Raw genomic sequence first — 27843 nt, 5'->3', positions numbered from 1 at the left:
TGTAGAGTTATGAATATGTCACTACTAATTTAATATTTAGAGGATTAGTCAAACATCAACTATGCGACCCTCCTTCTTTGTATGATTGACAATTGACCAGGTAGAATTCACACATAAGTGAAAGCAACAACCAAAAAAAAAAAAGTGAAGAAGAAAAGTATTAAAATGTACTATTTCAAATTTCATTTAATATTATATACTCTATTTTATTAGACCAAGTTTAATATGCTAACATAACTTATGAATTACGTTAGTAATTACGACAGAAAATATAAAATAACAAGAAAAAGGCCAGTTTGATTAAGAAATTTTAAATACAGATTTTTAAATGAATCTAAATTCTTATAATAATGTTTTAAAATTCTACCATAAAGAATGTTATAAAGATTAAGATAAAGGGAGTGAAAAAATAACTCCAAAAAAGGGAGAGTCTAAAAAGGAAAGAAAAGTAAAAGGAATATATATATAGTCACAACTCACTGGGGCAGCAGCCTGTAAGTAGCGTTGAAGGACAGTATAAATATATCACTTCTTGACTCTTCACATATTCATGGATTAGTATTGCTCTTGATGTTCTTGTTTTTTTTTCTTCACATTGACACAACGAACAACATAAGTTGAATTCAAAGTTGTATTGATTCGCTGCTACTATTGTTGTTTGTGTTTGTGTTTGTGTTTTGTTTTAAGGAGCGTATACAATGTGGAGAGCCGCTCGATCTGCCACGTCGACTTTCCGCCGTACACGGCGGTTATTATCGACGGCTATAGCAGCTCCATCTATTGTTCACAAACGTGGTGCTGATATTCTTCATGATCCCTGGTTCAATAAGGTTTGATTTTTTTTGTTTTTTAGTATTTTTCAACTTTTTGCTTAATTAGGATTGGAAGAGCATGATCTGGTTTATTTGGATTTTTCTTTTTGGAGATTTTGTTTAGTAAGTTATTAGTTGAAATTCTTGCAGTGAAAAATAAGGTTTTTGGTTTAATCTGGAGGGACCCATTTTTAAACTGGATTTGCCAAATAGTGGTAACTTTTTTGGTTTATCTTGATACAACAATAACAACAACATACCCAGCCAGGTAGCCCCACAAGCGGTGCCTGAGAGGAGGAGTAGGATACGTCAGACCTTACTCCCCTACCTTTGTGGGGGGGTAGAGAGCTTGTTTAACTAGACTGCCGAAGGAAAAGACAAGGATGTGAAGCATGTTATCAAGAAAATATGATACTCCCTGCGGATCAAAAAAAGAGTCCACTTAGCCATTTGCACACCCTTTAAGAAAATACTAACTCCTAGACTAAAATAAGTAATTTGACTAAACTACCCCTAATTAAATAGGCATTGGGATTTGATCATATAACATTTAATAGGGACAAATATGGAAAAACAAGGTTAATTCTTTCTTGATTTGCTATACTCTTTTTTTTAATCCAAGAAAATAAGGCTAAGTGGACTCTTTTTTTGATCCGGAGGGAGTAATAAAATAGCATAGATAAAAGCAAATGAGGCAACAGATAGTAATACGCATTGAATTTGGTTTGTCTTGATGTATTAATTAAATTGGGTTATGTGATATGAGTTATGAGATGCTACTTTTGAAGTAATGTGTCCACAGACTAAGTTTTTACACCTAAATTTTGATCTTTGCTTCATTCCCTAGAGAGTTGGAATTTTATTGAGGAAATGGATATAGAGGATTCATATAGCCAACCGAACTATTTTTGTATTGAGGTGTACTTGTTTTGTTACTGGTGTTGTAGTTTTGGGTATATAATGAGTTAAATTATGCTTGTATAATATGTGAAGGAATGGTAGGTGGACCAAATTGTCCTATTAGGTTACTCATAAACAGGCTCACATGTGGTGCTCTGTCTATGTGATTCCAGAAACTGAAAGGAACTATACTGAAAATTCATAAGCCAAATGTCGAAGCAAATAGAACAATACCGTGATGACCTCGTTGGGATTTATAATCTTCTGTGTTTCTTACTAGAAATTTCATAAGTAAAACATTATGCAGAGATATCTCCACAATGTCACGGAGTTTAGGCTGTCCAAGAAGGCATATGGTTCTATATTCTTCTGAGCATCAACCCTTATAAGAAAAATGTAGTAATAAATTAATAAGAAGATAAACAAATAATACACATTATATCTTCAAGAGTTCAGAATTAAGCTTTATGTTTCTCTAGAGACCATGATTTATACATCCTCACAAGCTTAGTCAAGAGACCAGGATTGGCACAACCTTAAGAATACAATATTTTGGTTCGATTTTGGCCCACGTCACAAAATTTTGCACCCAAGCGTGTGGCCTAGTGGTCAATGAAGTGGGTTAAGAATCATGAGGTCTCAGGTTCAAATCCTAGCAGAGACAAAAAAACTAGGTGATTTCTTCCCTATCTGTCCTAGACTTGTGGATAGAGTTACTTGGTACCTATTAATGGTGGGAGGTGGCAGGTATACCGTGGAATTAGTTGAGGTGTGTGCAAGCTGGCTCGGACACCACGGTTATCAAAAAAAGATATTTTGATGACGATATGTATGAAGAAAAAGAGATTACAACATGTATGATTCTTGTTAAATTGTGTGAACCATCTCATCTAAAAGCTTAAAATGTTAGAGAGGGCACATTTTACTTACTTTATCATGCCTTCCAACACACCCCTTCACATGTGGTCCCGATTCTTTTTCAAAGGCTAAATATGTAGAAATTCTTGTTGACAATGGGTAGTGTTGACTATGCAGGACCTCTGTCTATTCTGATATGATACCATGTTAAATTGTGTGAACCTTCTCATATAAAAGTTTAAGCTGTTAGAGAGAGCAAGCTTTTATTTACTTATGTATTCTTTCAAAATTTGTAATAGTTGAATGAAATTGATGTAACTTGATGTTATTGTCTGCAATAAACAAAAAATAGGACACAGGATTCCCAATGACGGAAAGAGATCGATTGGGGCTGCGTGGTCTCCTCCCACCTCGCGTAATATCGTTTGAACAGCAATATGACCGCTTCAGTAAGTTGGCTGTTTTATACTAAGCCCTTGTTGCTTGCACGCAAGTTAATATTCAGTTCTTTATAGAAAAAGAGGGGTCTACGCTCAATATATTTAGAAGAAACTTCCTGATCACTCTCGCTTCCGTTGTTGGTGGTTTCTAACTTTGATAGAACCTGGCTTAGGGCTTTATGTTTTGAAGATAAAAAGGAGACGATCTCTGTTGTTAAGTATAGATGTATGCAGAATTTTGTACTTCTGGATGAAAGGGTAGTTAGTTTTGAATTTGCATGATATGCTGGACTTGTTAGAATCCCTGAATATGTTATGTAAAACAAGTCCTGACTTTTGTATTTGCTGCAGTACTGTCTTGGTGTACTGTTTAGTAATAAAACTTTTACCTTCTCAAAAAGATGGAACCTGTTTTTATTTTCCTGCCAGCATTTCAAAAGTACTTTTGGCACTGGAGCTATCTACAGCCAACAAATGTGGAAGAAGTTATCAACAGTTGTTTCCAGATTACCAATGTAAAATGCATCCCATTTAATAGATTTGATTGCGAAAACTTAAAGTTTGTAATGGCATTGACTGTTGACCATACAAACTTTATTCTAATGGAAATATGGAATTATCACTGAAGCATCTATTTCATGTAAACTTTTTTGGTCTATTCAACTGTCTTATGTATCATACTCAGGCACACTATCTCCAATTTCACTCATGTTGGCAGTGATGTTAATGCATATCCATCAGTGTACTGTTATGTCTTTCTGTTTAATAAGTATTATTGTTAAGATATTCTTCTTAAGTTGTGTTGGCTAATACCATATTCTTTCTTTTGTTGTACTGCTAGTGGAGTCATTTCGATCACTTGAGAAAAATACTGAAGGTCAACCAGACAGTGTTGTCTCATTAGCAAAATGGAGGATCTTAAATAGGCTGCATGATAGGAATGAGACATTGTACTACCGAGTAAGTCTGGTGGTTGCAAATCATGCTTGCTAATGCTAAGTACAAATAAACTATTTCTAGCTGAAGTTAATCCCTAACCTTTCTTCTCAGGTTCTAATTGACAATATCAAAGATTTTGCTCCCATAATATACACTCCAACAGTAGGATTGGTTTGCCAAAACTACTCTGGCTTGTTTAGACGTCCACGTGGCATGTATTTCAGTGCCAAAGATAAGGGAGAGATGATGTCAATGATCTTCAACTGGCCTTCTACTCAGGTACTATGTGATTTCACGACTTTCTGATTTTTCAGCTTCCCCTTCTGTCATTTCAATTATCTTGAAGTTCCAGATAGATGGAGCTCTTTTTTGTCTTCTGCATTCACCTAAGCTTGAAAGATGTCATTCCTCCTTTGTGTTTTTCGTTTTTGGTGTAAATTTTACTGAAGCTTGATCTTCTTTAATTCAGAGTCTGCAAATACTCTGGGGTTGTTGTCCTTACTTTCTGCTGCTTTCACCAGTGCATCAGTTTTTGATGTGTCGAGACAGTGTAAATAGTTGTTGGGCCCAATTTTGTGTAGTTTCTAACTTTCTAACTCTATGATTTTCTATGTCGTTTGTACAAAAGTTATATGATACAAGTATGCGTTAAGCTTAAAATATTCTAACCAATCATCTATACAAGTTGGTTTCCTGTTTTCTCCAAAGTTACAATGTAGACAAAAGAGAACTCCTGATGTGCAAGAAAAGTTGTTCTGTTTCTTAAAAAAAAAAAAAAAAAAAAAAAGTGCTGTCATCTAGAACCTTCGTGCTCCCAATCTGTTAATCTAGAAACTTGATCGTTTCAATCATGTCCTGGCCAGAACCCAGTGGATATTGAACATGGAAAGTGTAACCTTTACCTAATAAAATAAAAAATTGGACATGGAAAATTCCGATGCCCATAATTCCGAAGTAAAGCTATAACGTAAGAGAAGATCATTCTCCTCTCCGTGCCATTTACTGACACAAAATCTGACAATAATACATCTTCTTTTTCTTATATTGTATGCTGTCAAAATAGCATTTGACGCCTCCCTCCATACAAAAATTGCCATCTTCCTTGGTACACTGGAGCTCTGGGTGATTTTTGTACAGGCATTTACTCACCCCTAGTATATGAATTGACTATAATGTGACTTCACCGTGAAGCATTTTGAGGCTGACCCTTTCAAAATCTGGCCACTGATCTCCCTGATCTGTGTATTTATAACCTATGGGGAAATGATTCCACCTCTTCAGTTTCCGGTAATGTAAAGTTCTCCTAAAAGATATGTCCTAAGACACTTCTGTATCATCTGTTTTAAGAATATCAGCTACGGTACAATCTTGTTATGTAACAAAGAATTAACTGGGGTAGTTTCCTTTTAAAGAAGTATCACTCAGCAAGTCAAGCCAAAAGCAGATAGGGTCCCCACGAGAATCTCATGAACTTTCAGAAATCTCTTTTTTCCCTAAAATCCTCTCTACAAGACACCATGTGAAGCTTCACTTACTTGGAGAACTATCCATATTGACGCAGACCATACTTTACTCAATTACCCTTCAAATAACATTCTTCTCGTATGTGAATCTCCAGAGCCATTTTCCCATCAAAACACGGTTGTATATTTTGAATTTACAGATACCCAATCTGCCGAAACGTGCTGCCTTCACAGGAAATCTCTCATTAGCTTCTCCTGCCTCTTATTGACTGATGCAGGAATTTGTGGTGTTTGTTTGGATGGCGAGGAGCTAAGTTACTGGTTATTGGTTTATTTTTTTAAGTACAGTGACAATTTCAGCCCATGTTATATTGTTCCTTTCCCTTTTTCAGAACTTGGGTATAGAAAGTTAAATAGTAGATGTTTCAGAATTATGCAAAACACAAATGAAGTGCAGCTGAAAAAATCTTCCAAACTTTAACCTTTTTGATACGGATCATCTTTTTAGAACAAAAGCTCACAGCTTTGATCAAATAGAATCACCCAATGCATTCTGGTCTTTTCTTTGCAGGTAGACATGATCGTTCTGACTGATGGAAGCCGTATTCTTGGCCTTGGTGATCTTGGAGTTCAGGGGATAGGCATACCAATTGGCAAACTTGACATGTACGTAGCAGCTGCTGGTATCAACCCACAAAGAGTATGTATGGAAGTTACTATTTGCTCTGCAATTTCACTTTCATGTGCTACACCATTATCAGTTTATTTGTTGCAGATGCTTAGTATCTTTTGCATATCCCGCTTTAAATCCGAAGTGCTATGAAACATAGACATCTGATATGGATTTGTCAAGGATATCAATCTGTCTAACTAGCCTATCCAAAAAGTCGTAAATAAAATTAAGCAAAGGAAATGATTCCAGACTTACAGTGAGGCTTTGTTCTAGTGTTAAGTAATGACTGCTAATGCTGATGTTTGGCAAGTCGGCCTATCTCATTTGTAATTATCAGTGTCTTGTACAGTACAATTTAATCAAAATTGATGAACACACAATTTGCTCCTTGAATAGTAGAACTGGTGATTGTTGTATTTCAAAAAAAAAAAAAAAAAAAATAAAAAAAAAAAAATTAACACTTGTATTTCAAAAAAATAAAAAATAAAAAATTAACACTTGTGTTAATGGTGTGTCTTCAGGTTGGCAAAAATATGTTGTCTGCCAGTCTTACCTATGCCTATGCCTATGCTTAACAGGTGCTCCCAGTTATGCTTGACGTTGGTACCAACAATCAGAAGCTTCTAGAAGACCCTCTTTGTGAGTAAGAAGTTTTTAATGTGTAGTACTCCATCCAAAAAAAGTATTAGTAATCTAATATTCTCACACCTCATTTGATTTTGGCTTCTTCCATGCTGGAGGATTTTCTGGTCCTTGCGGTTAATCCTAAAAGATGATCATCTTCTTGTTGGTACCTGTCTTCAAGCTGCACATACTGTTGAATCTCTAATAATTAGAATTTTATAAGTTTACATTCTATGACTAATGGAATTTCAATTACCAAGGTCGTTCCAAACGCCAAATGCAATAGTTTCAACATCTAACTGTTAATAATCTTAAAATAAAAAATGCTTTTACTACCTTCTTAGTACTTATTTAATGAAATTTTACCTTACCTTATTAAAAAATAGAAGGAAATCATTCTTTAGTAAGTATTAGTTATGAAACAGAAACTCTAAATGTGATTAGATATCCTAGCCAGATTGCTATTACATATCTTAGGTGATTTAAAATGTTCTGTTGCTGGGAATCGAAGCCGGGTAAACTCCTAATACTTAGCTTAACAACAACAACAATATACCAGTACAATCTCACCAGGTGGGGTTTGGAGAAGGTAGAGTATATGCAGACCTTACTCCTACCTTATGATGGGTAGAGGCTGTTTCTGGTAGACCCCACTTGGCTTAAAGTTCTGAACTCCTAAAAGTTGCTTCACCTTTCCTTCTCCTCCTCCTCCTCTCTGGGGATACTTTTGCATATAGGATCTTTGTCAATACTCACCTCATGAGTTATATCTTGTGATTAAGTCAGGCTAAGGTCCATTTCTAAACATGTTTTCCGAGCTGGCCCATCCCTGTGCTTGGTTTGCCCAATGTTGGGTCCCTTGTTATATCGTCCATGCTCCAAATGTCTAGTCTAGGGCGTGTAAGAGGGTGTTAAGTGTTCCACATTGGTTGAGGGAATGGGTTGCTATATCCCCTTATGGTCTTGGGAAATTCTCATCCTATGAGCTAGCTTTTTGGATTGAGTTAGGCCAAAGGTCCATTTTCTAATACTTCAGTTAGGCCGAATGTCCATTTCCTTAACACCACATAGCAAAGTAACATAGTAGCTCTATTCAATTTGTGATGAGTGAGGATGCAATTATCAGATATTATACAGGTCTAGTTTTGACAATTAGCCCTTTTCACCCCTCATTCTGCTCTTTAAGTTGAGTGCAAGGCTTAGTGCTTCTTATATGATTTTAATTTTACAGATCTTGGTCTGCGACAACCTAGGTTGGAAGGAGATGAATATTTGTCAATAGTTGATGAATTTGTGGAAGCTGTTCATGCTCGTTGGCCAAAGGCTGTCGTGCAGGTCCATTTATTTTCAAAGATAGATATCTTATATTAATTTATTTCTATTGCACTGATATATCTGAATAATGCTATTAGTTTGAGGATTTTCAAGCAAAGTGGGCTTTTGAGACACTGGATCGCTATCGCAAAAAGTTTTGCATGTTCAATGATGATATACAGGTAGTTTTCTTGGTCCTGGATCTTTGCTGGAGGTTGCTTGTTGGCCCTTGTTCTCCTTTCTGCAGCCACCACTGGCACAAAGAATTATCTTCTGCTCTTCTTGTTCAATAGGGAACAGCTGGTGTTGCTCTTGCTGGACTATTAGGAACAGTTAGGGCACAGGGCCGGCCATTGACTGATTTTGCCAATCAAAAGATAGTGGTAGTCGGAGCTGGAAGGTAGTGGCGAAATTAATTTTGACAACCTATCCTTTGTTACTAAGAAATTCTGTCTTATTTAGATACCTGTTTGAGGTGGCTTAATTTTGTATTCTCTTCTTTATTGGTTTCTGGATTTCAGTGCGGGGCTTGGTGTTCTTAAGATGGCATTACAAGCCGTTTCAAGAATGGGTGGACCATCAGCAGAACCCCACTTTTTTCTTCTGGATAAAAATGTGAGGTTTTGTATAGTTGATACAGATTGTTTATAGTCCATATTGATTCAGAACATGTAAATGTGCTCCCTGTTTTTGCATGTGTGTTTTATCAAATGTGTCAAACCATACTTGCATTATAGACTGGGGATCAACATAACCATTAAATATATATAAAAATATGTATTATATATGAAAACAAGGTTTCATACGCCAATCACATCAACGGGCCTCAGGGCTTCATGACAAGTACCACATGTTTTCTGTCCATGAAATCAGTTGGTATTTAAGATTTGCTTCCTTCCAATGTGATGAGTAATAGTCATTTGTTATTGATGCAGGGTCTTATCACGAAAGATAGGAAAGATATTGATCCAGCAGCATTACCATTTGCTAAAGCCCATCATGAGATTGATGGGCTAGGACTACATGAGGGAGCAGGTCTCGCTGAAGTGGTAATGTTAATAGAACCTCTGCGCGTACAAAACTAAGTTGCTCTTAGTAGAAGGATGTCTCTGCATTGTTAAAAATTGTTGACCTTGTTGATTATTAGGCCATAGGGAATAATAATTGATATTTTCATTTAAGTGCCTTTTATGCTATCCAAGACAGTAATGCTGGGATTAAATGTTCTTCAGGTCAAAAAGGTGAAGCCTCATGTGCTTCTTGGTTTGTCAGGAGTTGGAGGCATATTTCATGAGGAGGTGCACTTTGCTCTTTTTCTTCTTTAGCACTTATTTGTGACGCTTGGAGCTTAGAACTGTGCCATGGAGCAGCCATATTTAATTGTGTGACATCATAGCTTCTCGTCATGCTTTATGGAAACGATTGGATCTTTATTCTCTAGCTGCTCTGCACCAAAGTTGCTAATTTGGCACATTTAACCATTTTAATTGATCTTTAACAAGTGTAGGATAATATGTTATTTGAATTTTCTTGTCATATATCCACACCTGGACTCCTTTGGTCGCTCTTAAACGATATCATGGATAACATAACTAAACCTTATTTTTGGTCAACTCGTTTGATTCACTACATTCTTGTGAAGCTTATGCCATTGACAGTCGTATCTAATCTCATCTACCGATTTTCTTCCTATTCCATTGCCTCACCTTTTTGCAGATTCCTTTCAGACATTTATTTTTATTCCTTTTCATCCCATATCAACAAAGTTGTACTTCAGGATTTTCTATGATAAATCATAAGAAAGAAATAAATGTGAAAGTTTAAGGGTGCGTTTGGTAGGAAGGAAAATATTCTTTTGGAAAATAAATGGGTTTCTTACTTATTTTCTAGTGTTCCGTAAGTAAACAAAAACAATATTATCCCAAGAGCATTTATATGTAATCTAGCAAAACACTATGAGGTGGGGAGTGGGGGTTTGGGGGTGGCAGGGGATGAGATGGTCAAGAGGTGGGGGTTGGGGTGTTGGTTGTGTGGGGAGAGGACAATGAACTTGGAATGTCATATGGAACTTGTTTTCCTACTTCTATTAGGGAAGTCATTTCCTTATTTTTAAGGAAGTTGTTTTCCTAGAGAAAATGTTTTCCAAAACATTTTGACCAACCAAACATGGGAAAATTGGAAAATATTTTCTGAAAATGTTTTCCTCCATATCAAAAACATCCTAAGTGATCTTTTATTTTCCATAATTTGTTGAAGTATGTGAGGGTTTATTCATTCTTTAGATTAAATCACTTGAACTCTCATTTTTGATCAGTTAAATCACTTGAAAGATTTTTGCAGTTGTCTGTTATCAACTTGTGCTTGTCTAATTTTGGTGTGACGTTCAGGTGTTGAAGGCCATGAGAGAGTCGGATTCTGTTAGACCTGCAATTTTTGCCATGTCAAATCCTACAAACAATGGTTTGTCTTGTCATCCATCTTTTGCTTCCTCTATCGGCTGTTTGTCTTGATCTTGGATTTCATATTGTATATTCTGTTCAACAGCTGAATGCTGTCCTGTTGATGCTTTCAAGCATGCTGGAGAAGATATTGTTTTTGCTAGTGGGAGTCCCTTTGAAAATGTTGATCTAGGTAGTTTCTTGTTTCTTGAATGCCTGTTTTCTTCATATCCCTAATGTATACTTGTTGCAGTCACTGAACAACTCTTTATTTATTCATCTCTACTTCCCAGTCTAAGTCTCTTTTGCGCTTATTGATGTTGTATTACCTTATGAATCCTATTCTAATATGTTCTCAGGGAATGGTAAGATGGGCCATGTAAATCAAGCGAATAACATGTATCTCTTCCCTGGGTAGGTGCTGATTGTAAACCAATGTTAACTGTTTTGAACGTCACACTCATCTAAGATTATTGTTGGCAATTCAGCATTGGTCTGGGAGCTCTTCTTTCTGGTGCTCGAAACATAAGTGATACAATGTTAGAAGCTGCTGCGGAATGGTACGATCTGACAATCCTGTTTCCTTATACTTGATTAGACCATTGGTGGTGTGAGCTTTTTAATTTGTATTGTGTTTAGTTTAAAAAGTGTGGTGCAGTAAAACCTTCTCTTATCTATACATTTACACATTTGTATATTTGTTTTGATCGTGCAGCCTCGCTTCCTACATGTCAGATGACGAAATCAAAAGAGGAATCTTGTATCCATCCATTAACGAGTAAGCTCTTGGTCCTGGGAAAAGTATTCTTTGCTCATGGAGCTTTTATTTTGGACACGTGAAATCTTACGTACTAAATATTCCCCACCCTGCCCTTCATTGACTAGATATGACTGATTGATTGTTGCAACTAATAAATTTAATATCATATTTTTATTCTGCTAGTTGAACATGTTAGTGACTGGTTTTGGCCTAAAATAGGATTTCTGGATCACAGGTTTATTCCTATCTCCCCTCTTACTGTGTCATTTAACTATAGTATGCATATTTGAGGGAGTCAAAATTGACAATGCACAAAATGCTGATGATAGCGATGCTTCAAGTTCAACGTGCTTTGTAAAGCTTAAATGTCTATGTTTATCTCTCCTGATTTTGATTCTTTCTATTACATGCTGACACAAGGAATGAACCCACTTACTTTGCTACTATCATGCGAAAGTGACAGTAGTAAAGTGCCTATAGTCACTCTGGGTGAATGCTACTACACTTCAATCTTGTTAGTTCACATCGGAAACACTTAATCACTCAGGCACCCCCCCCCCCCCCACCCCCCGCCCCAATTCTTATTTGCTCTTTTGTATATTTATTTATTCTGAACATGCATTCAGAGATCTAAACTTTGAAAGCAATGAATGGGGGCTAGTTAATCTTATAGATTGTGGTGCTAATGTTGCCGAACATTTTCTTTTTCTTTTTCCACGCTTCACCAATTTTGAGACTAAAGTAGTGATAACCTTTGTGAGGGAGATTACTAATCATGAGATTGTTTGATGAAGTTTCGGGAAACTTGTATTTTGGACCTAATCATTTGCACTTGCAGAATGCATTCACTTAGAGGTAGCAAAGGTGAAATTGCTTCCAAAGCTACTGTGTATCCAATATTTCTTTTTTTGTGCAGAATTCGGGATATTACAGCACAGGTTGGAGCTGCTGTTTTACGGGCTGCTGTGGCTGAAGACCTGGCAGAAGGTCACGGTGATGTTGGGGCAAGAGAGTTGCAGCATATGTCAAAGGTACAAAAAGATTACTAGAATTTCCTAAATGAAATGAAGATAACAGTTATAAATACTCATAATGGTATGGAGTAAAGAAATGTTTTTCCGCCTTTTTTTTCAAGAGCTTCATTTGTTGGATGCAGGAAGAGACCATTGAACATGTGAGACAAAATATGTGGTATCCTGTCTATGGCCCTCTTGTTCACGATTAGAGACGCACTTCCTGGGTTGAAATTACATGTCGACTAGAAGTGGAGTAAGTTCTGCTGCTCTAAATTGCCTGTTAAGGTCAAATTTTTCGCGAACTTGATTGTTTTAGGTGTACAATTACTAGGACAAATGTTGCTGAACCAAGGAAGAGACGAGGGCTCTTCAAAGATTTCATTTTTGAATGCACTTCTGTTGTAGCCATTCTTGTTGATCTGATGAAGCACATTTAACCTTTGATTTTGGCTAGGAGATGTATTTGTTATCTGAGAATAAAAGCTGATACCTTCTCTCAGCAGCCAAAACAGTCTTTCTTATTCCTCTCCCCCAATCCCTACTGATTGAACTTTATTCATTTTTGTGATTTTTGCTGAAATGAAATGGCATTTGAAACAATTTGATTTGGGCTTGAAAGGATTGCAATTCAATGTTTTTAAATACTCTTGTCCCACTTCATAGTTGGAAGAGAACGTAGCATGAGTAGTTCCATACAGAAAACCTAGACATTGAAGTTATAAAATTGAATAAGTAGTTCTGAATTTGAGATCTCGAAACCTATGACAATAACATAGAACTGAATCGTTACTGTAATTATTTCTAATATTCTGGACCACAACAGATTGTAATATAAATTGAGATGAATGGAGTACTTCTTCGTTGGTGGCAGCTAAGTTAAGCATATCCAGCCTGAATATTTGCTGCTTTAAACAGTATCACCCGACAAGTGATGCTTCGTAGCAATTGGTGTTTTCTGGGCATAAGCCTATATAATAGCCTTAAGCTTATAATCTTTGTTTAAGATACTCTTTTTTCTCTTTATAAATGTCTCAATTAATATTTTACTAATTGGAGCAGTAAGTGGGGATTTGTTAAAAAACATGCAAGGCTTTTTTTGGTTTTCTAAAGCTTCAAATATTTTAAAATAAGCTCAGTTCGTCAAAGTTACATTTAGAATAACATTTTTATGTATGAAAATATTTTAATTTCTATTTTACCCTTAATAGCATAATTTTATAAATATATAGTAAATGGTGTAACATGTTTAAAATTACAAGTCTCAACATATTCTTTTTTTTCTTTTCTTGAAATCTGTCGTTAAATATTCACAAAAAATGAAATGGGGGGATGAATATTTAAGTACGGAGGGAGCATAAAAACGAAAATCAGAAGATGTAAAAGAAAACAAAAGTGTGAACATAATGATTGCTATCCGTGACCAATAGCTTTGCTTTCTGTGGTCCGACAACTGATGGCTTCTATTTGTCGCAATTCTCACCGCACAGTTTATCCCCATAGGCCATTTAATAAACGGAAAAGGACCAAATATACTCTTCGTTATATTTTAGGTGCTTAATTATCTTTTTACTTATCGTTATACTATTGGTTCAAATATATCCTCCTTCGTTAAAATTATTCAGGATATTCTATCCTACGTGACATTGCAACCTCATCATCCTCTAACACATTTTTCCCCTCTTCTCTTCTGCCACTAAAATTTCCAGCCCTCCACCACCGGCACTAGTAGAAATACTAGCAGGAATTTCACCAGTTAATTAATTTGTTACTTAGTCTAAGCTCCTCGATTAACCTTAAATTCCCCATAGCATTAGGTAGAGTTCCCGAAATTCCATTCCCAAACATATCAAGAACCTTCAATGACGAAAAATTCGTCAACCAAACAGGAAAACATCATTTATGTGATTCCCGTGAAGGCTTAAAACCTGTAAAACACTTAAACACGTTTCGTTTCAGGGTTTAGTTAAACCCATGAGTTCATTAAAACCCAATCAATGATCCGAATATCAAATAGTTGATTTCTTGATAATCAAATTACCTATAAACTAGAAAGTGAACCGATTGTTGATGGGATTAGTCCTTGTAAATGATTATCACTAATACTCAAATGTATTAATGAAGAAATATTGGAAATTGCTGAAGGGATAGTTCCATAAATTTGGTTAGAATCAAGCCAGAGATACTGTAAGTTCGTTAAAGCTACTATACTCCCCGGAATCTCACCGGAAAACTGGTTAAATGACAAGTTTAAGAGTTCAAGCTGAGAATTGGTTGAAAAGTTACCGGAGAGGACAACTTTTTCTGGAGCTATAATTATATGGCGACAATGGTGTTAGAGGGGTGGAAATTTTTGTGGTGGAAGAGAGAGGAGTAAAATGGGTTAGGGGTGATGAGGTGGAAATGTCACGTGACATTCACCTCATCAAATGTCAATTTCACGTTGGATAGGATATTTCAAGATGGATAACTTTAACAAAGGAAGGATATTTTTGAGTCAATAGTATAACGGCAAAGGTATAATTGAACTTAAAGTATAACGAAGGGTATATTTGATCTTTTTCAATAATGCAGGGGTATATTTGGCCCTTTTAAGAAAAGCACAAACATGATTTACCAAATTAATAGATACATAATATGTGTTTATATGTATACTTCTATCATTTAGTTAATGTATATTTTTACTATATTAAAAGTCACTTAACAATAGTAAATTGATCAGTTGATTTGGTATAAATACCCTATACTACTGATAAGTATTTACCCTCTTTTTTGTTTTGACGATAAGCCAAAACTTTAGATCAATATGGTACACTCGTTAATGAATACTACGTCGAGTCTCTCTTTTGCACATTCGAACACGCAATAGCTTTTAGCTTCATAGTTCATACTTCATACTATGGCGGAAGCTTCCAACTTCCTAACAACTGAAAGGTACGTGCTCAATAACAGTATTAGCCTTAGTAGATCTAGACTAGACTCATCTGATTGAACAAAATTCACTGTGTCTAGCTCAAACTTAATATTCAGGTGCATATAGAAAAAAAATTGCAACATATGTAACGATCAGAACCTACTAACTCCAAATCTTGGACCTGCTAAAGATAAGATTATTTTAATTTCTTATGGTTTGAATTTATTATCAGGGTTGCAGTTGTGACTGGAGCCAACAAAGGGATAGGATTAGAAATATGTAGACAGCTAGCTTTAAAGGGGATAGTGGTTATCTTAACAGCTAGAGATGAGAAAAAAGGGGATGAAGCTATTGATATGCTAAAGGAGTGTGGCCTCTCAAATAATGTCATTTTTCATCAGCTTGATGTGACTGACACTTCAACTATTGCAAAACTCAAAGATTTCATCAAGGCCAGGTTTGGCAAGCTTGATATCTTGGTATTTCCTCTTTCCACTACTTTTCAAATTTTCTTTGTATCTTCCAAAGAACTGAATCCAACACCATCAAACAAAAAAAGGTCTGTTGTTAATCCTATTTAACGATGAAGTAGCAATGAATTACGGTGAAAGTGTTGGTGACTTTGGGTGGTGGTGGAAGAAGGGTTGGTGTGGTAAGTTGGCATGCCATGTGGCTAAAATAGATGGAGTTAATGGAGGAAGGACAAATTTGAGACACTTTTATAATTTTAGGGGCATTTATGAACTGAAGTATAATGGAGGATAATATTAAATCTTTCAATAATAGAGGGGCAAATATGACCCTTTATCTACTGCTCATCTAGACTCGATTCCTTGCATAATAGGATAAGGGCTCGTTTGGTATGATGGATAGAGAAAAATAGTCTTGGGATAAAAATTAATACCGCTTTATCCAACGTTTGGTTGGAAAAAAAAAACTTGGGATAACTAATCCTGGGATTAGTTATCCTGGGATTAGAATGTTTTTTTATCCCACTTTGAGGGTGGAATAACTGATCCCGGGATAACTTATCCCGGAATTAGTTATCCCGGGATAACTTGTTTCCAACCAAACGAGCCCTAAGAGTTTAAACTAGCTAAGCGTAAAGCCTATAGATTTTGCTTAAACATCATGTAGATGTAATACAATCATTTCTGAACAACCAAAACAGGTGAATAATGCAGGAGTTCTTGGAGTGCTTATGGATAAAGATGTTATTATAAGTCCAGAAGTAAGTGACTGTATCATCATTAATTCTTCATTTGCTTATATTATCAATTTAAAAGATTCTTCTACTTCAATTTTATGGTCCTGTGAATATCTTCAGTGCATTTTTTTTTTTTAAATTGATTTGAATGATTTAATATTGAATTGTTCATGCAGCAAGACTTATTCTTTGAGAAGCTAAAGGTAGCAACTCAAACTTGTGATCTAGCTGAAGAATGCATAAAAACAAATTATTATGGGGCAAAATGGATGATTCAAGAATTATTACCTCTACTTCAATTATCTGATTCACCACGTATTGTCAATGTCTCTTCCATGGCTGGACAGTTGAAGGTATTTCAACTAATTACATAACAATTTTACTAATTGAGGGTTAATAACACAAGAGGGGGTGAATTGGATTTTGCCTGACTTTAGCCTAGATGATGGACCTGGTTACTTTATATGTTCATAACTTCAGTTTGCGGAATAATGATAAAAAGAAAAGTAATAACACTGCATTTTTACGTGGAAAACACCTGGCTTACAAGGGTAAAAAATCTTGACCTACACATTTGCAGGATTTGTCCCAAAACTTCACTAAAATTGTGAGTCTCAACCAATTCAGATTATAACGCTTGCAACCTGGGAACTAACTTTAATCCCCTACTCAACATTCTACCTAGATTATTGAGTCACCTCTGAGTTGCCCTCAATTTGAAGCTGAATTTGACAATTGTTTATACCTATTACAATGCTTCTAAGAAAGTTGAAAAGGTACAACTCGATAAACAATCCTAATACAAAATACTAGACTTGAAGACTGTAAAACATTACATCACGAAACAGGTTCTTCAATCTGGTCCTTCGTATCAGGGCGCACTTCAGTAGCCAATCAGAAGTCTTTCAAATATTGCTATTGTTTATTTGCTCGATTTCTGCCTTTCCCTCTATGTGAGTGCATAGCCTTCTTCGGTAGAAGACTTGCATATATATAGCGACTTGTAGGTAGCAATCCAGTCGGTCACAAACACCTTACTTGGTAAGGTCCATGAGGAGAGATAGTGTTTGAGATGGAGGCAACCTCTTTGCTGTCACACAGCTTGATTTGCTTCATGAGAGTCCCAAGTTTATCCTAGATACTTTTTGCATGGATCCTAGATCCTGTCCGCTAAGTCTGTATCTCAAAATCGCTTTAATCCAAGAGTTTTGCCGCATCTGGACTCTGAGATAGAACATGTACCAGTCGACCTGGTTCATTCATTTTGTCAATCATCAAAACATGCAAGGTCCAACAGGGAAAAAAATGCCTTTTAGAAAAGAGAGCATACTTTCGTCTTTTTAAGTTGAATATAAATCCACAGAACTTTTGTAGATTAGTACTCTTTCAATACTAATATGGATGTAAATTGTACACACTTCTAGTGTAAAGAACTATAATTTAACTTGTTATAATAAAATTACTTACCATATATTTTAGTTAACTGACTAACACAAAACGGCTTATTACATAGGGGTTACATATATTTTTAATGCATAAATTTATGAATTTAGCAACAAAATCAATGAAAATAGTGACGGATTTTTTGTCGCTAAACTTAGCAATGGATATAATCGCCTGCTAATTATCCGCAACAGATTTGATTTTTTTCATCGGTAAGAGGTTAGCTATGAGCATATTAGTGACAGATTTGATTTGATTTTGTGATTCTTGTTATTCAAATAGTAATCTGTTTACATAAACTAAAGAACAATATGTTTATTTCGAGCCACAGAAAAACTGTGTTTCCTTAAAGAATTTAATCCCTTTACAGTTGTCAAAGGTTTGGATTAATTCTTCCCAGGATAGAACGAAATTTATTCTCGCAATACGAATGGAAATTGCGTAATTTCAAATAACTCAACGAATGGTAGCAATCACACGACACTTACTGTTTTTTGGTGTTTGAAAAGAATGCAGTATGAGGGGAAAAAATGCGTTTTTTAGAAAGCAAACAATTTTGCAGTTTTTCATTTTCAGTGCGTAAAAAATGAGGCGAAGCCTCTAAAAATTTATAGCCTGTTATTTTAATCTGAACAGGTGGGAATTAATTCCGTTGGAAAGAAAAAATAATTCCGCGAATTGAATTTAATTAATTAAGTTAAATTTCGCGTGAATTAATTAATATCTGGATTGGAAATATTAGGTAACGAAAATGGAAATAAAGTAAATTTGGTCCAAAAAGATTATCAATCAATCAGATCATTTGACCGAATCCGAAGCCAAGCCGAGCGACGACGACGGCGCGAGGGGTGGTCCTCTTCTCAACCCTTTATGAGCTAGAGAATGTGTTGCTTAATATAAGCACACACATAACACTTTCAACCACCAATATGGGAGAAGTGCTCACTTGAAAGGTTGTTTTTCAAACTTTTATTTCCTCCACTTTTGTTTCCCTCTATTTCCCAATTCATACTTCACCTTTAAAGTCCCTCACTTAATGCATTTATGGACTTTAAACTCAACAATCCCCCACATGAATGGGGAATGGCTATATATGCAACATGCCTAAAAAAAAAAAAAACTTGTGTGATTACAGGTAAGGATTAACCGCATCTGGGTAAGTAGGTTTCCCTTTTGGGTAAGTAGGTTTCCCTTTGAACTTTCCGTAGTGAACATACATCGGATATACTCGATCAATCGATAGATTTGATATCTTTGAACCGTCAATTTTTAATATATATCTAGACAACATATGTCACACACTTAACCCTTAACCATTCTTGGTTCTCATTGTTGTGTTCGTTTCAGCCTTGAACATCGCCTGGTTTCATGAGTGTGTGAGAAGGCGGCCTTACCTAATTCTCCTTGAAGTGGCTTCCACTTCACGCTCACATAGGTGATTCCTAAACGTGTCATCCTGTAGATACACAATTTGATATACTTCGTATCAAACTTAGAAACCATTAAAAAGCCTTTGTGCTTTATCCTTATTCCTGAACATTGTCTTATCATGAGAATGGATTGAGTTTGACGACAATGTTGAACCGTCATTCATAACTTTGTTTGATCTCCTTGAACCTAGATCTTGGGATTTCCAGTCAGCTAGGTGGAGTTACCATTATTATGACTTCCTTTGATGATTTATCAACCGCCTCTCTAGTTAGGCCTTTTGTAAGTGGATCCGACACATTATCTTTTGACTTTACATAGTCAATTGTGATAATTCCACTGAGTAATTGTCTAACGGTATTATGTCTTCGTCGTATGTGACAGATTTTTCGTTATACATGATACTTCCGTACCCTTCCTATTGCGACTTGACTATCACAATGATGCATGACATATAGGTGCCAGTTTAGGCCAAAACGGAATGTCTTCCAAGAAATTCCATAGCTATTCAGCTTCTTCACCAGCTTTATCCAAAGCTATAAATTCTGACTCCATTTTAGAGCGAGCGATACATGTCTGCTTGGATGATTTCCAAGAAACTGCTCCTCCTCCAATGGTGAAAACGTATCCGCTTGTGGATTTAACTTCGATGATCCATGATCCAATTTGCATCACTATATACTTCAATTACCATAGATATTTATTATAGTGCAAAGCATAGTCTTGGGTGTATTGTAAATACCCCAAAACTCTTTTCATTGCCATCCAATGAGTTTGGTCGATGGTTACTTGTGTAACGACTCAATTTACTTATTCGAAGCTATATCACAGTCGTGTACGATTCATAATGTACATCAAACTTCCCAATACTCGAGCATAATCTAAGCGAGACTTGCTTTGACCTTGGTTCTTTGTAAGAGCAAGGTTCACGCGTCAATCGGAGTCTTTGCAACGTTAAACTCCAGATACTTGAATTTTTCAAGTACCATCTTAACATAGTGAGTTTGTGACAATGCTAGACCTTGTGGAATTCTATGGATCTTAATTCCTAGAATTAAATCAGCAACTCCCAAGTCTTTCATATCAAACTTGCTAGTAAGCATACACTTAGTGGCATTTATGTCGGCAATCTCTTTGCTCATTATTAACATATCATCAACATACAGGCAAACAATGACTAAGTGATTTGGAACGTTCTTAACGTAAACACATTTATCACATTCATTAATTTTAAATCCATTTGCCAACATTGTTTGGTCAAATTTTGCATGCCATTGTTTGGGTGCTTGTTTAAGTCCATAAAGTGACTTAACGAGTCGACACACCTTCTTCTCTTTCCTGGGAGTTATGAACCCTTCGGGTTGATCCATATAGATTTCTTCCTCTAACTATCCATTCAAGAAGGCTATTTTCAGGTCCATTTGATGGATATGGAGTCCGCACACCGCAACCAACGCTATCAACACCGAATGGATGTTATCCTTGTTACTGGTGAGTATGTATCAAAATAATCAAGACCTTCTCGTTGTCTGAATTCTTTGACAATGAGTCTTGCCTTATATTTATCAATAGTGCCATCATCTTTCATTTTCTTCTTGAAAGTCCATTTGGAGCCTAAAGGTTTGTTTTCCGGAGGAAGATCAACCAATTCCCAAGTATGATTGTTTAATATGGATTCTATTTCACTATTGATTTTGTTTCCAATATTGTCCTTCGGAGGAAGACATTGCTTCCTTGAAAGTTTGAGGCTCATTCTCTACTAAGAATGTCAAAAAATCTGGACCATAGGAAGTCGATGTTCTTTGACGTTTGCTATGTCTTGGATTCTCTTCGTTAGGCATATTTTCCTTTGTTTCTTCCCGAGGTCGTTTAGGTCTTTCACCAGATGACTCACATTCTATTTTATACAGATAAATATTCTCAAAAAATTCAGCATTATCAGATTCCATTACCGTATTAACATGAATGTCGGGATTTTCTGATTTATGAATCAGAAAACGATACGCTTTACTATTGGTGGCGTATCCTATAAAAACACAATCAATGGTTTTTGGTCCAATTTTTACCCTTTTGGGTTTAGGAATTTGTATCTTGGCTAAACACCCCCACACTTTGAAATATTTTAAGCTAGGCTTTCTACCTTTCCGTTGTTCATATGGAATGGACTTTGTTTTGCTATGGGGCACTCGGTTGAGTATTCGTCTTGCTGTAAGGATAGCTTCGCCCCACAAGTTTTGCGGTAAACCAGAACTTATCAATAAGGCATTCATCATTTCCTTCAATGTTCGATTCTTTCTTTCCGCAATTCCATTGGATTGTGGGGTGTATGGGGCAGTAGTTTGATGAATAATTCCATATTCTAAGCATATTTCTTCAAAGGGAGATTCATACTCTCCACCCCTATCACTTCTAATCATTTTGATTTTTCTTGTTCAGTTGTGTTTCGACTTCATTTTTGTATTGTTTAAATGCATTAATAGCTTCATCTTTGCTATTAAGTAAATACACATAGCAATATCGAGTGCTATCGTCAATAAAAGTTATAAAGTACTTTTTCCCACCGCGTGATGGTGTTGACTTCATATCACAAATGTCGGTATGAGTTAAGTCTAAAGGATTGGAATTCCTTTCAATAGGCTTATAAGGATGCTTAGCATACTTGGATTCAACACATACTTGACATTTGGACTTATTGCATTCAAACTTAGGAAGTATTTCCAAGTTAATCATTTTTTGCAATGTTTTATAATTAACATGTCCCAAACGTGCATGCCATAAACTATTTGACTCAAGTAAATAAGATGAAGGAGAAATTTTATTCATATCAACTGAGATTACATTGAGTTTGAAAAGGCCCTCAGTGAGGTAGCCCTTTCCAACATACATATCGTTTTTACTAACAACAAACTTGTCAGAAACAAAAACACATTTAAATCCATTCTTGACTACTAGTGAAGTTGAGACTAAGTTCTTCCTCATTTCTGGAACATGAAGGACATTCTTGAGCGTCACAATCTTTCCAGACGTTATCTTCCGGTGCAATGTTGCTGTTCCTCGATTTTGGCGCGTAGACCGGCCATGAAGATCGTCTCGTTGGGGCCAACTCGCATCAAGAAAGAAAAGAATTCCTTGTTAGAACACACGTGGCGAGTAGCGCCCGAGTCTATCCACCATTCTCGCGGGTTACCTACCAAGTTGTATTCGGACAACATGGCACATAGATTATCCACTTCATTATTCATTTCAGCCATATTGGCTTGACCTTTCTTCTTCTCCTTATCCTTTTTCGGAGCACGACAGTCTGAAGCCATGTGTCCAAATTTACCACAATTGTAACAACTTCCTTTGAATTTCTTCTTGCTTGGAACATTCTTCTCTTCAGAAGTCCGCTTCCTTTTCTTTGAAATTGTAGGGGCAGTTTCAACGATGTTTGCCCCTATTATTGCTTGTTTGCCATTGGCCTTCTTCTTAGTAGATCTGTTGTCTTCCTCAATTCTAAGCCGGACGATTAGATCTTCTAATGTCATTTCCTTACGTTTGTGCTTTAAGTAGTTTTTAAAATCCTCCCACAAAGGCGGCAATTTTTTAATAAAGGCCGCAACCTGGAAAGCTCCATTGACTGCCATTCCTTACGCAAGCAGATCATGTGTAATCACTTGAAGTTCCTGGACTTGCGACATACGCGTATTTATTATCTACCATTTTAAAGTCCAAGAACTTCGCAAAGAACAAACTTTTTCAACCCAAAGATCCTTGGTCTTATATTTCTTGTCCAATGCATTCCATAATTCCTTAGACGGCTTACAGCCGCTATAGACATTATAAAGACCATCATCCAGCCCATTGAGAAAATAATTTTTACATAGAAAATCAGAATGATTCCATGCCTCCATTATGATGAAACGTTCGTTGTCCGAGTCTCTTACAAGAACAGAACTTCCTCGCAATAAATTTTTGCAGGCGAGGGTTGTTAAATAGAGGAACATTTTTACGTCGCCGAAAGTCTATGCCGAAAACTTTCCGGCTTCTGCTCCCAAAATTGCCGTCGCGAGATAGTCAGTGTTGGATCGGAAGAGGCGATCTTTTGCACTGAATCCGCACATTCTCGACAGTGATATCAGCCATTTTTTTGTTTGACAACAAAACAGAACCAGAATCAATAAATAGAACGTACAAAGTAATAATGTCGATGAAGTTTTTATATTCTTCTAATTGAACACACAAAGTAATAATCTCGATGAAGTTTTTATATCTTCAAATCGAGTAGATTACTGGAGTAGAAAATCCGAGGATTTTAGTCTCCAAACAGAACAGAATATTAGATGAAACAGAAGTATAATTATTAAATTCTTTAAGTTTGTGATTCCTGTTATTCAAATAGTAATCTGTTTACATAAACTAAAGAACAATATGTTTATTTCGGGGCACAGAAAAACTGTGTTTCCTTAAAGAATTTAATCCCTTCACAGTTGCCAAAGGTTTGGATTAATTCTTCCCAGGATAGAACGAAATTCTATTCTGCAATACCGGCAATGGAAATTGCAGAATTTCAGCGAACTCAACGAATGGTAGCAATCACACGACACTTACTATTTTTTGGTGTTTGAAAAGAATGCAGTATGAGGGGAAAAAATGCGTTTTTCAGAAAGCAAACAATTTTGCAATTTTTCGTTTTCAGTGCGTAAAAAATGAGGCGAAGCCTCTGAAAATTTATAGCCTGTTATTTTGATCTGAATAGGTGTGGAAGTGCCTGTTCGGTGAAGGATCGTTATGTCCGTTGGAAAGAAAAAATAATTCCGCGAATTTAATTAATTAAGTTAAATTTCGCGTGAATTAATTAATATCCGGATTGGAAATATTAAGTAACGAAAATGGAAATAAAGTAAATTTGGTCCACAAAGATTATCAATCAATCAGATCATTTGATCGAATCCGAGCCGAGCGACGACGACGGCCCGAGGGGTGGTCCTCTTCTCAACCCTTTATGAGCTAGAGAATGTGTTGCTTAATATAAGCACACACATAACACTTTCAACCACCAATGTGGGAGAAGTGCTCACTTAAAAGGTTATTTTTCAAACTTTCATTTCCCTCCACTTAAGTTTCCTTCCATTTCCCAATTCATACTTCACCTTTAAAGTCCCTCACTTAATGCATTTGTGGACTTTAAACTCAACAGATTTTTAATCGGAAAGAGGTTAGCTACGACATATTAGCGATGGATGCAAATCCGTCGCTAATAGGTTTGCTAACAGAATCCGTCCGTTGCTAAAGAGGGTTGCTAACAGAATCCATCCGTACAATGGGTGTATTTGATATCATGGTACTGTTACATTTTAAGGAATAGACAAAGTAATCTTCTGATTGTTTTCATTTTGGCATAATGTTGTTTCAGAATGTTCGCAATGAATGGGCTATAGGAGTGTTGAATGATTCTGAGAATCTAACGGAAGACAAAGTGGATGAGGTTTGGAATGCTTTTCTCAAAGATTTCAAGGAGGGTTTGTTGGAGAACAAAAATTGGCCTCCAAATTCATCTGCTTATATCCTATCAAAAGCAGCCATAAATGCCTACACAAGAATATTGGCCAAGAAACACCCAAATTTTCTCATCAACTGTGTTTGTCCAGGTTATGTGAAAACTGATATATGTTTAAATTGTGGCACATTAAGTGTTGAAGAGGGTGCTGAAAGTCCTGTTAGGCTTGCTCTTTTACCTCAAGGAGGCCCATCAGGAAACTTCTTTAATAGAAAAGAGCTCACCTTTCTAATGAAATTGGGAATCTCATGAGATAGTTTGGTTTGCGCCTATATATGTTGCTTGGACCTTTCAAAATACATAAATTTTGAAAGATCCGACTCATGTCCCTCGAAATTTTGAACAATCTAACTATCTATGCAACATATATAGGTTCAAAAACAAAGTTATGCTGGACATATTTTAATTTGTAAATTGTAGTACATAAGTTAATAATTGTTGGATTATTTATTGCATATTTATATTTTTTTTTGTTATTGCGAATGTTTGGTTCATTGAGTTAAAAGTGAAATGCTTCCTGGTTTGAAATCATATGTCCACGAGAAGTGGAGTAAGGTCTGATGCTCCAAATTGCCTGTTAAGGTCATATTGTTCGTGAACTTGATTGTTTTTGGTATACAATTACAAGGACAATGTTGCTGAACCAAGGTAGAGACAAGGGTTAATATTTCATTTTTGAATTCATTTTTGTTGTAAGCCATTCTTGTTGATCAGATGAAGCATATGTAACCTTTGCAACGTTTTTAAGTACTGCTCCACTTCATATGGCAGTCTATACACGACATTTAAGATGGTAGCTGGATGAGAATGTTGAATCAATAGTTTCATACCGGGAACCTGGCATTAAAGTTTAAAATTATGCAGTTGTGAACCTGAGTTCTTGAAAGTTATGACAGTAACATAGGATAGAGCTATTAGTGGAATAGTCTCAAACACTGGACCATAACAGATTGTACTAATATAAATTGAGATGAATGGAGTGCATTTTGGTTGGAGGCAGCTAAATAAAGCATTTTACTCATGAGCTAACAACCAGTCTGAATGTTTGCTGCCTTAAATCAGTAGTCACCAACAGCAAATGGTCTTTCGTGCGCCCTTTGACGTGCGTACCTAATTTTGTCTATAGGGTGTGTTCGGTGTGGAGGAAAACAGTTTTCGGAAAATGTTTTTCAATTTTCCCATGTTCGTTTGGTCAAAAATTTTAAAAAATATTTTGTTTAGAAAAACAAGTTCCTCAAAAATGAGGAAAATGATTTCCCTAATAAAAGTAGGGAAAATAAGTCTATAAGTGCATTTCACTAACCACTCAACCAACCCCCCAACCACGCCCACCACCCCACCCCACGCCTACCCCACCCCCTGGCAAAAAAAATTAATTTTGTTTTGAAATTTTTTTTTTGAATTTTTTTTGGTTTTTTGCACCACCCCACCCCACCCCCACCCGCAATCAAACCCCACCCTTGCCCCACCCCCGCCCCACCTCCAAAAAAAAAATTAATTTTGTTTTGAAAAAAAAGTTTTGAATTTTTTTGTTTGTTTTTTGCACCATCACCCCCAACCCCCAAAAAAAAATTAATTTTGTTTCGAAAAAAAAGTTTTGATTTTTTTGTTTGTTTTTTGCACCATCACCCCCAACCCCCCAAAAAAAATTAATTTTGTTTCGAAAAAAAAGTTTTAAATTTTTTTTTCTTTTGGTTTTTTGCACCACCCTACCCCTGTCCCCAACCCCCCTCCCAAAAAAACATTAATTTTTGTTTTGAAAAAAAAGTTTTGAATTTTTTTTTTTTTTTGGTTTTTTGCACCACCCCACCCACCCCTGCCTCACCCCCACCCCCCCACCCCCCTAAAAAAATTAATTTTGTTTTAAAAAAAAGTTTTTTTTTTTTTTTTTTTTTGCACCACCCCCCCCCCCCCCCCCCTCAAAAAAAATAAATTTTTTTTTTTGAAAAAAAAGTTTTGAATTTTTTTTTTTTTTTTTGCCCCACCCTCTTTCCCGACACCCCACCACCCCCTCCAAAAAAATTGAGGATAGAGGGTGGGGGTGGGTGGTGTTGGGGGTTGGTGTGGTATGGGTCCACACCGGGGGGGTGGGGGGGGGGAGAGGGGGTATGTAGTGGTTTAGAAAATCCAGAAAAAAATTAAATACTTCAAACAAAAATTGGGGGTGGGTTGGATTTGGCGTGGGGGGTGGGTTGGGTGGAGTTATGGGGCTTGGGTGGGTATTTTCCTGGAAATGTTTTCTACCAACAAAACGAACATTAGAAAATAAGTAAGAAATTCACTTATTTTTCGCTACCCAAATGAACACGAGAAAATAAGTAGAAATTCACTTATTTTCTAAGAACACATTTTCGAGGAAAATATTTTCCTTGGAAAACATTTCCCTTCATACCGAACACACCCATAGTGTCTTATCTTTTAAAGTTTTTATACTCTTTAAGAAACACCTTTTTTTTTTTTTTTTTTAATTTAAGAAACACATTTAATAGTCTTAATCATAATGTCTTACTTAATAAAGATTTCAGTAATTGGAGGCGTAAAGATGAATTTGAAAAAAAGAAAGCATTCCTCCATAGTTTTCTTTTGATTTTTCTAAACCTTCAAAGATCTTAAAAACGATTCAGTTTTAAGATCCTCCATAGTGTTCTTTTTTAATTATTTTTTTAAGCTAATATCGGACCACTCTGTATTTTTCCTAAGTGATCTTTTTCATTGATAATAAAAGAATCCCAAAAGGAATAAGTATAAATAAGGGGAGCTAGGCCTTAATTAGCTTACAAATCTTAATAAGGTCAAATACCTCTATTACTATAGTAAGCATGTAAGAAATAAGAACTTGAAAGAACCAAATACTCTATGGTCATCACAATGTTTAAAACACACTTTCTGATGATATTACAAATGAGAATGCTAATATAATGATAATATAAAATTACAAGAAAGGAAGAAAGAAAGCTTACACTTCCTCTATTTCAATTTACTAGTCTTTGGGAATGTGCGTTGCACGTTAGTCCCCTGGTTATTATAAAATTTCTACATAAAAAGTTTTTAAGTTATAAAATTTGTAATAATATTAAT

General features: G+C 36.0%; 2 protein-coding genes across 6 annotated transcripts; both read left to right on the top strand.

Annotated features, from left to right (window-relative positions):
* The first annotated feature begins 390 nt into the window (after window positions 1-390).
* LOC132063942 (NAD-dependent malic enzyme 59 kDa isoform, mitochondrial) lies at window positions 391-12837 on the top strand. Of its 4 annotated transcripts, none has more exons than XM_059456723.1 (20): window positions 391-494; window positions 688-830; window positions 2923-3019; window positions 3852-3970; window positions 4061-4228; window positions 5984-6112; window positions 6664-6724; window positions 7941-8044; window positions 8122-8205; window positions 8317-8423; window positions 8545-8638; window positions 8959-9072; window positions 9256-9321; window positions 10411-10483; window positions 10568-10654; window positions 10821-10875; window positions 10950-11021; window positions 11177-11239; window positions 12138-12252; window positions 12378-12837. In XM_059456723.1, exons 2-20 carry the CDS (start codon window positions 699-701, stop codon window positions 12444-12446), a joined length of 1809 nt encoding a protein of 602 aa, XP_059312706.1. In that variant the 5' UTR covers window positions 391-494; window positions 688-698; the 3' UTR covers window positions 12447-12837. The 4 variants fall into 4 exon arrangements, with proteins under 4 accessions (XP_059312706.1, XP_059312705.1, XP_059312708.1 ...); XM_059456722.1 differs by having other exon boundaries at window positions 421-558; XM_059456725.1 differs by lacking the exon at window positions 391-494 and having other exon boundaries at window positions 565-830; window positions 12378-12490; window positions 12569-12837.
* Window positions 12838-15086: 2249 nt separating this feature from the next.
* LOC132063939 ((+)-neomenthol dehydrogenase-like) lies at window positions 15087-25270 on the top strand. Of its 2 annotated transcripts, none has more exons than XM_059456717.1 (5): window positions 15087-15168; window positions 15381-15627; window positions 16320-16379; window positions 16532-16708; window positions 24622-25270. In XM_059456717.1, the coding sequence occupies exons 1-5, from the start codon at window positions 15134-15136 to the stop codon at window positions 25015-25017; spliced, it is 915 nt and encodes a 304-aa protein (XP_059312700.1). In that variant the 5' UTR covers window positions 15087-15133; the 3' UTR covers window positions 25018-25270. The 2 variants fall into 2 exon arrangements, with proteins under 2 accessions (XP_059312700.1, XP_059312701.1); XM_059456718.1 differs by lacking the exon at window positions 15087-15168 and adding an exon at window positions 15211-15264.
* The last annotated feature ends 2573 nt before the right edge of the window (window positions 25271-27843 follow it).

The sequence above is a fragment of the Lycium ferocissimum genome, chromosome 7, assembly GCF_029784015.1.
Source record: "Lycium ferocissimum isolate CSIRO_LF1 chromosome 7, AGI_CSIRO_Lferr_CH_V1, whole genome shotgun sequence".
Taxonomy (NCBI): Eukaryota; Viridiplantae; Streptophyta; class Magnoliopsida; order Solanales; family Solanaceae; genus Lycium; species Lycium ferocissimum.
Note: the sequence above shows the minus strand (reverse complement) of the source record. Positions and strands in the feature narration are given on the sequence as shown.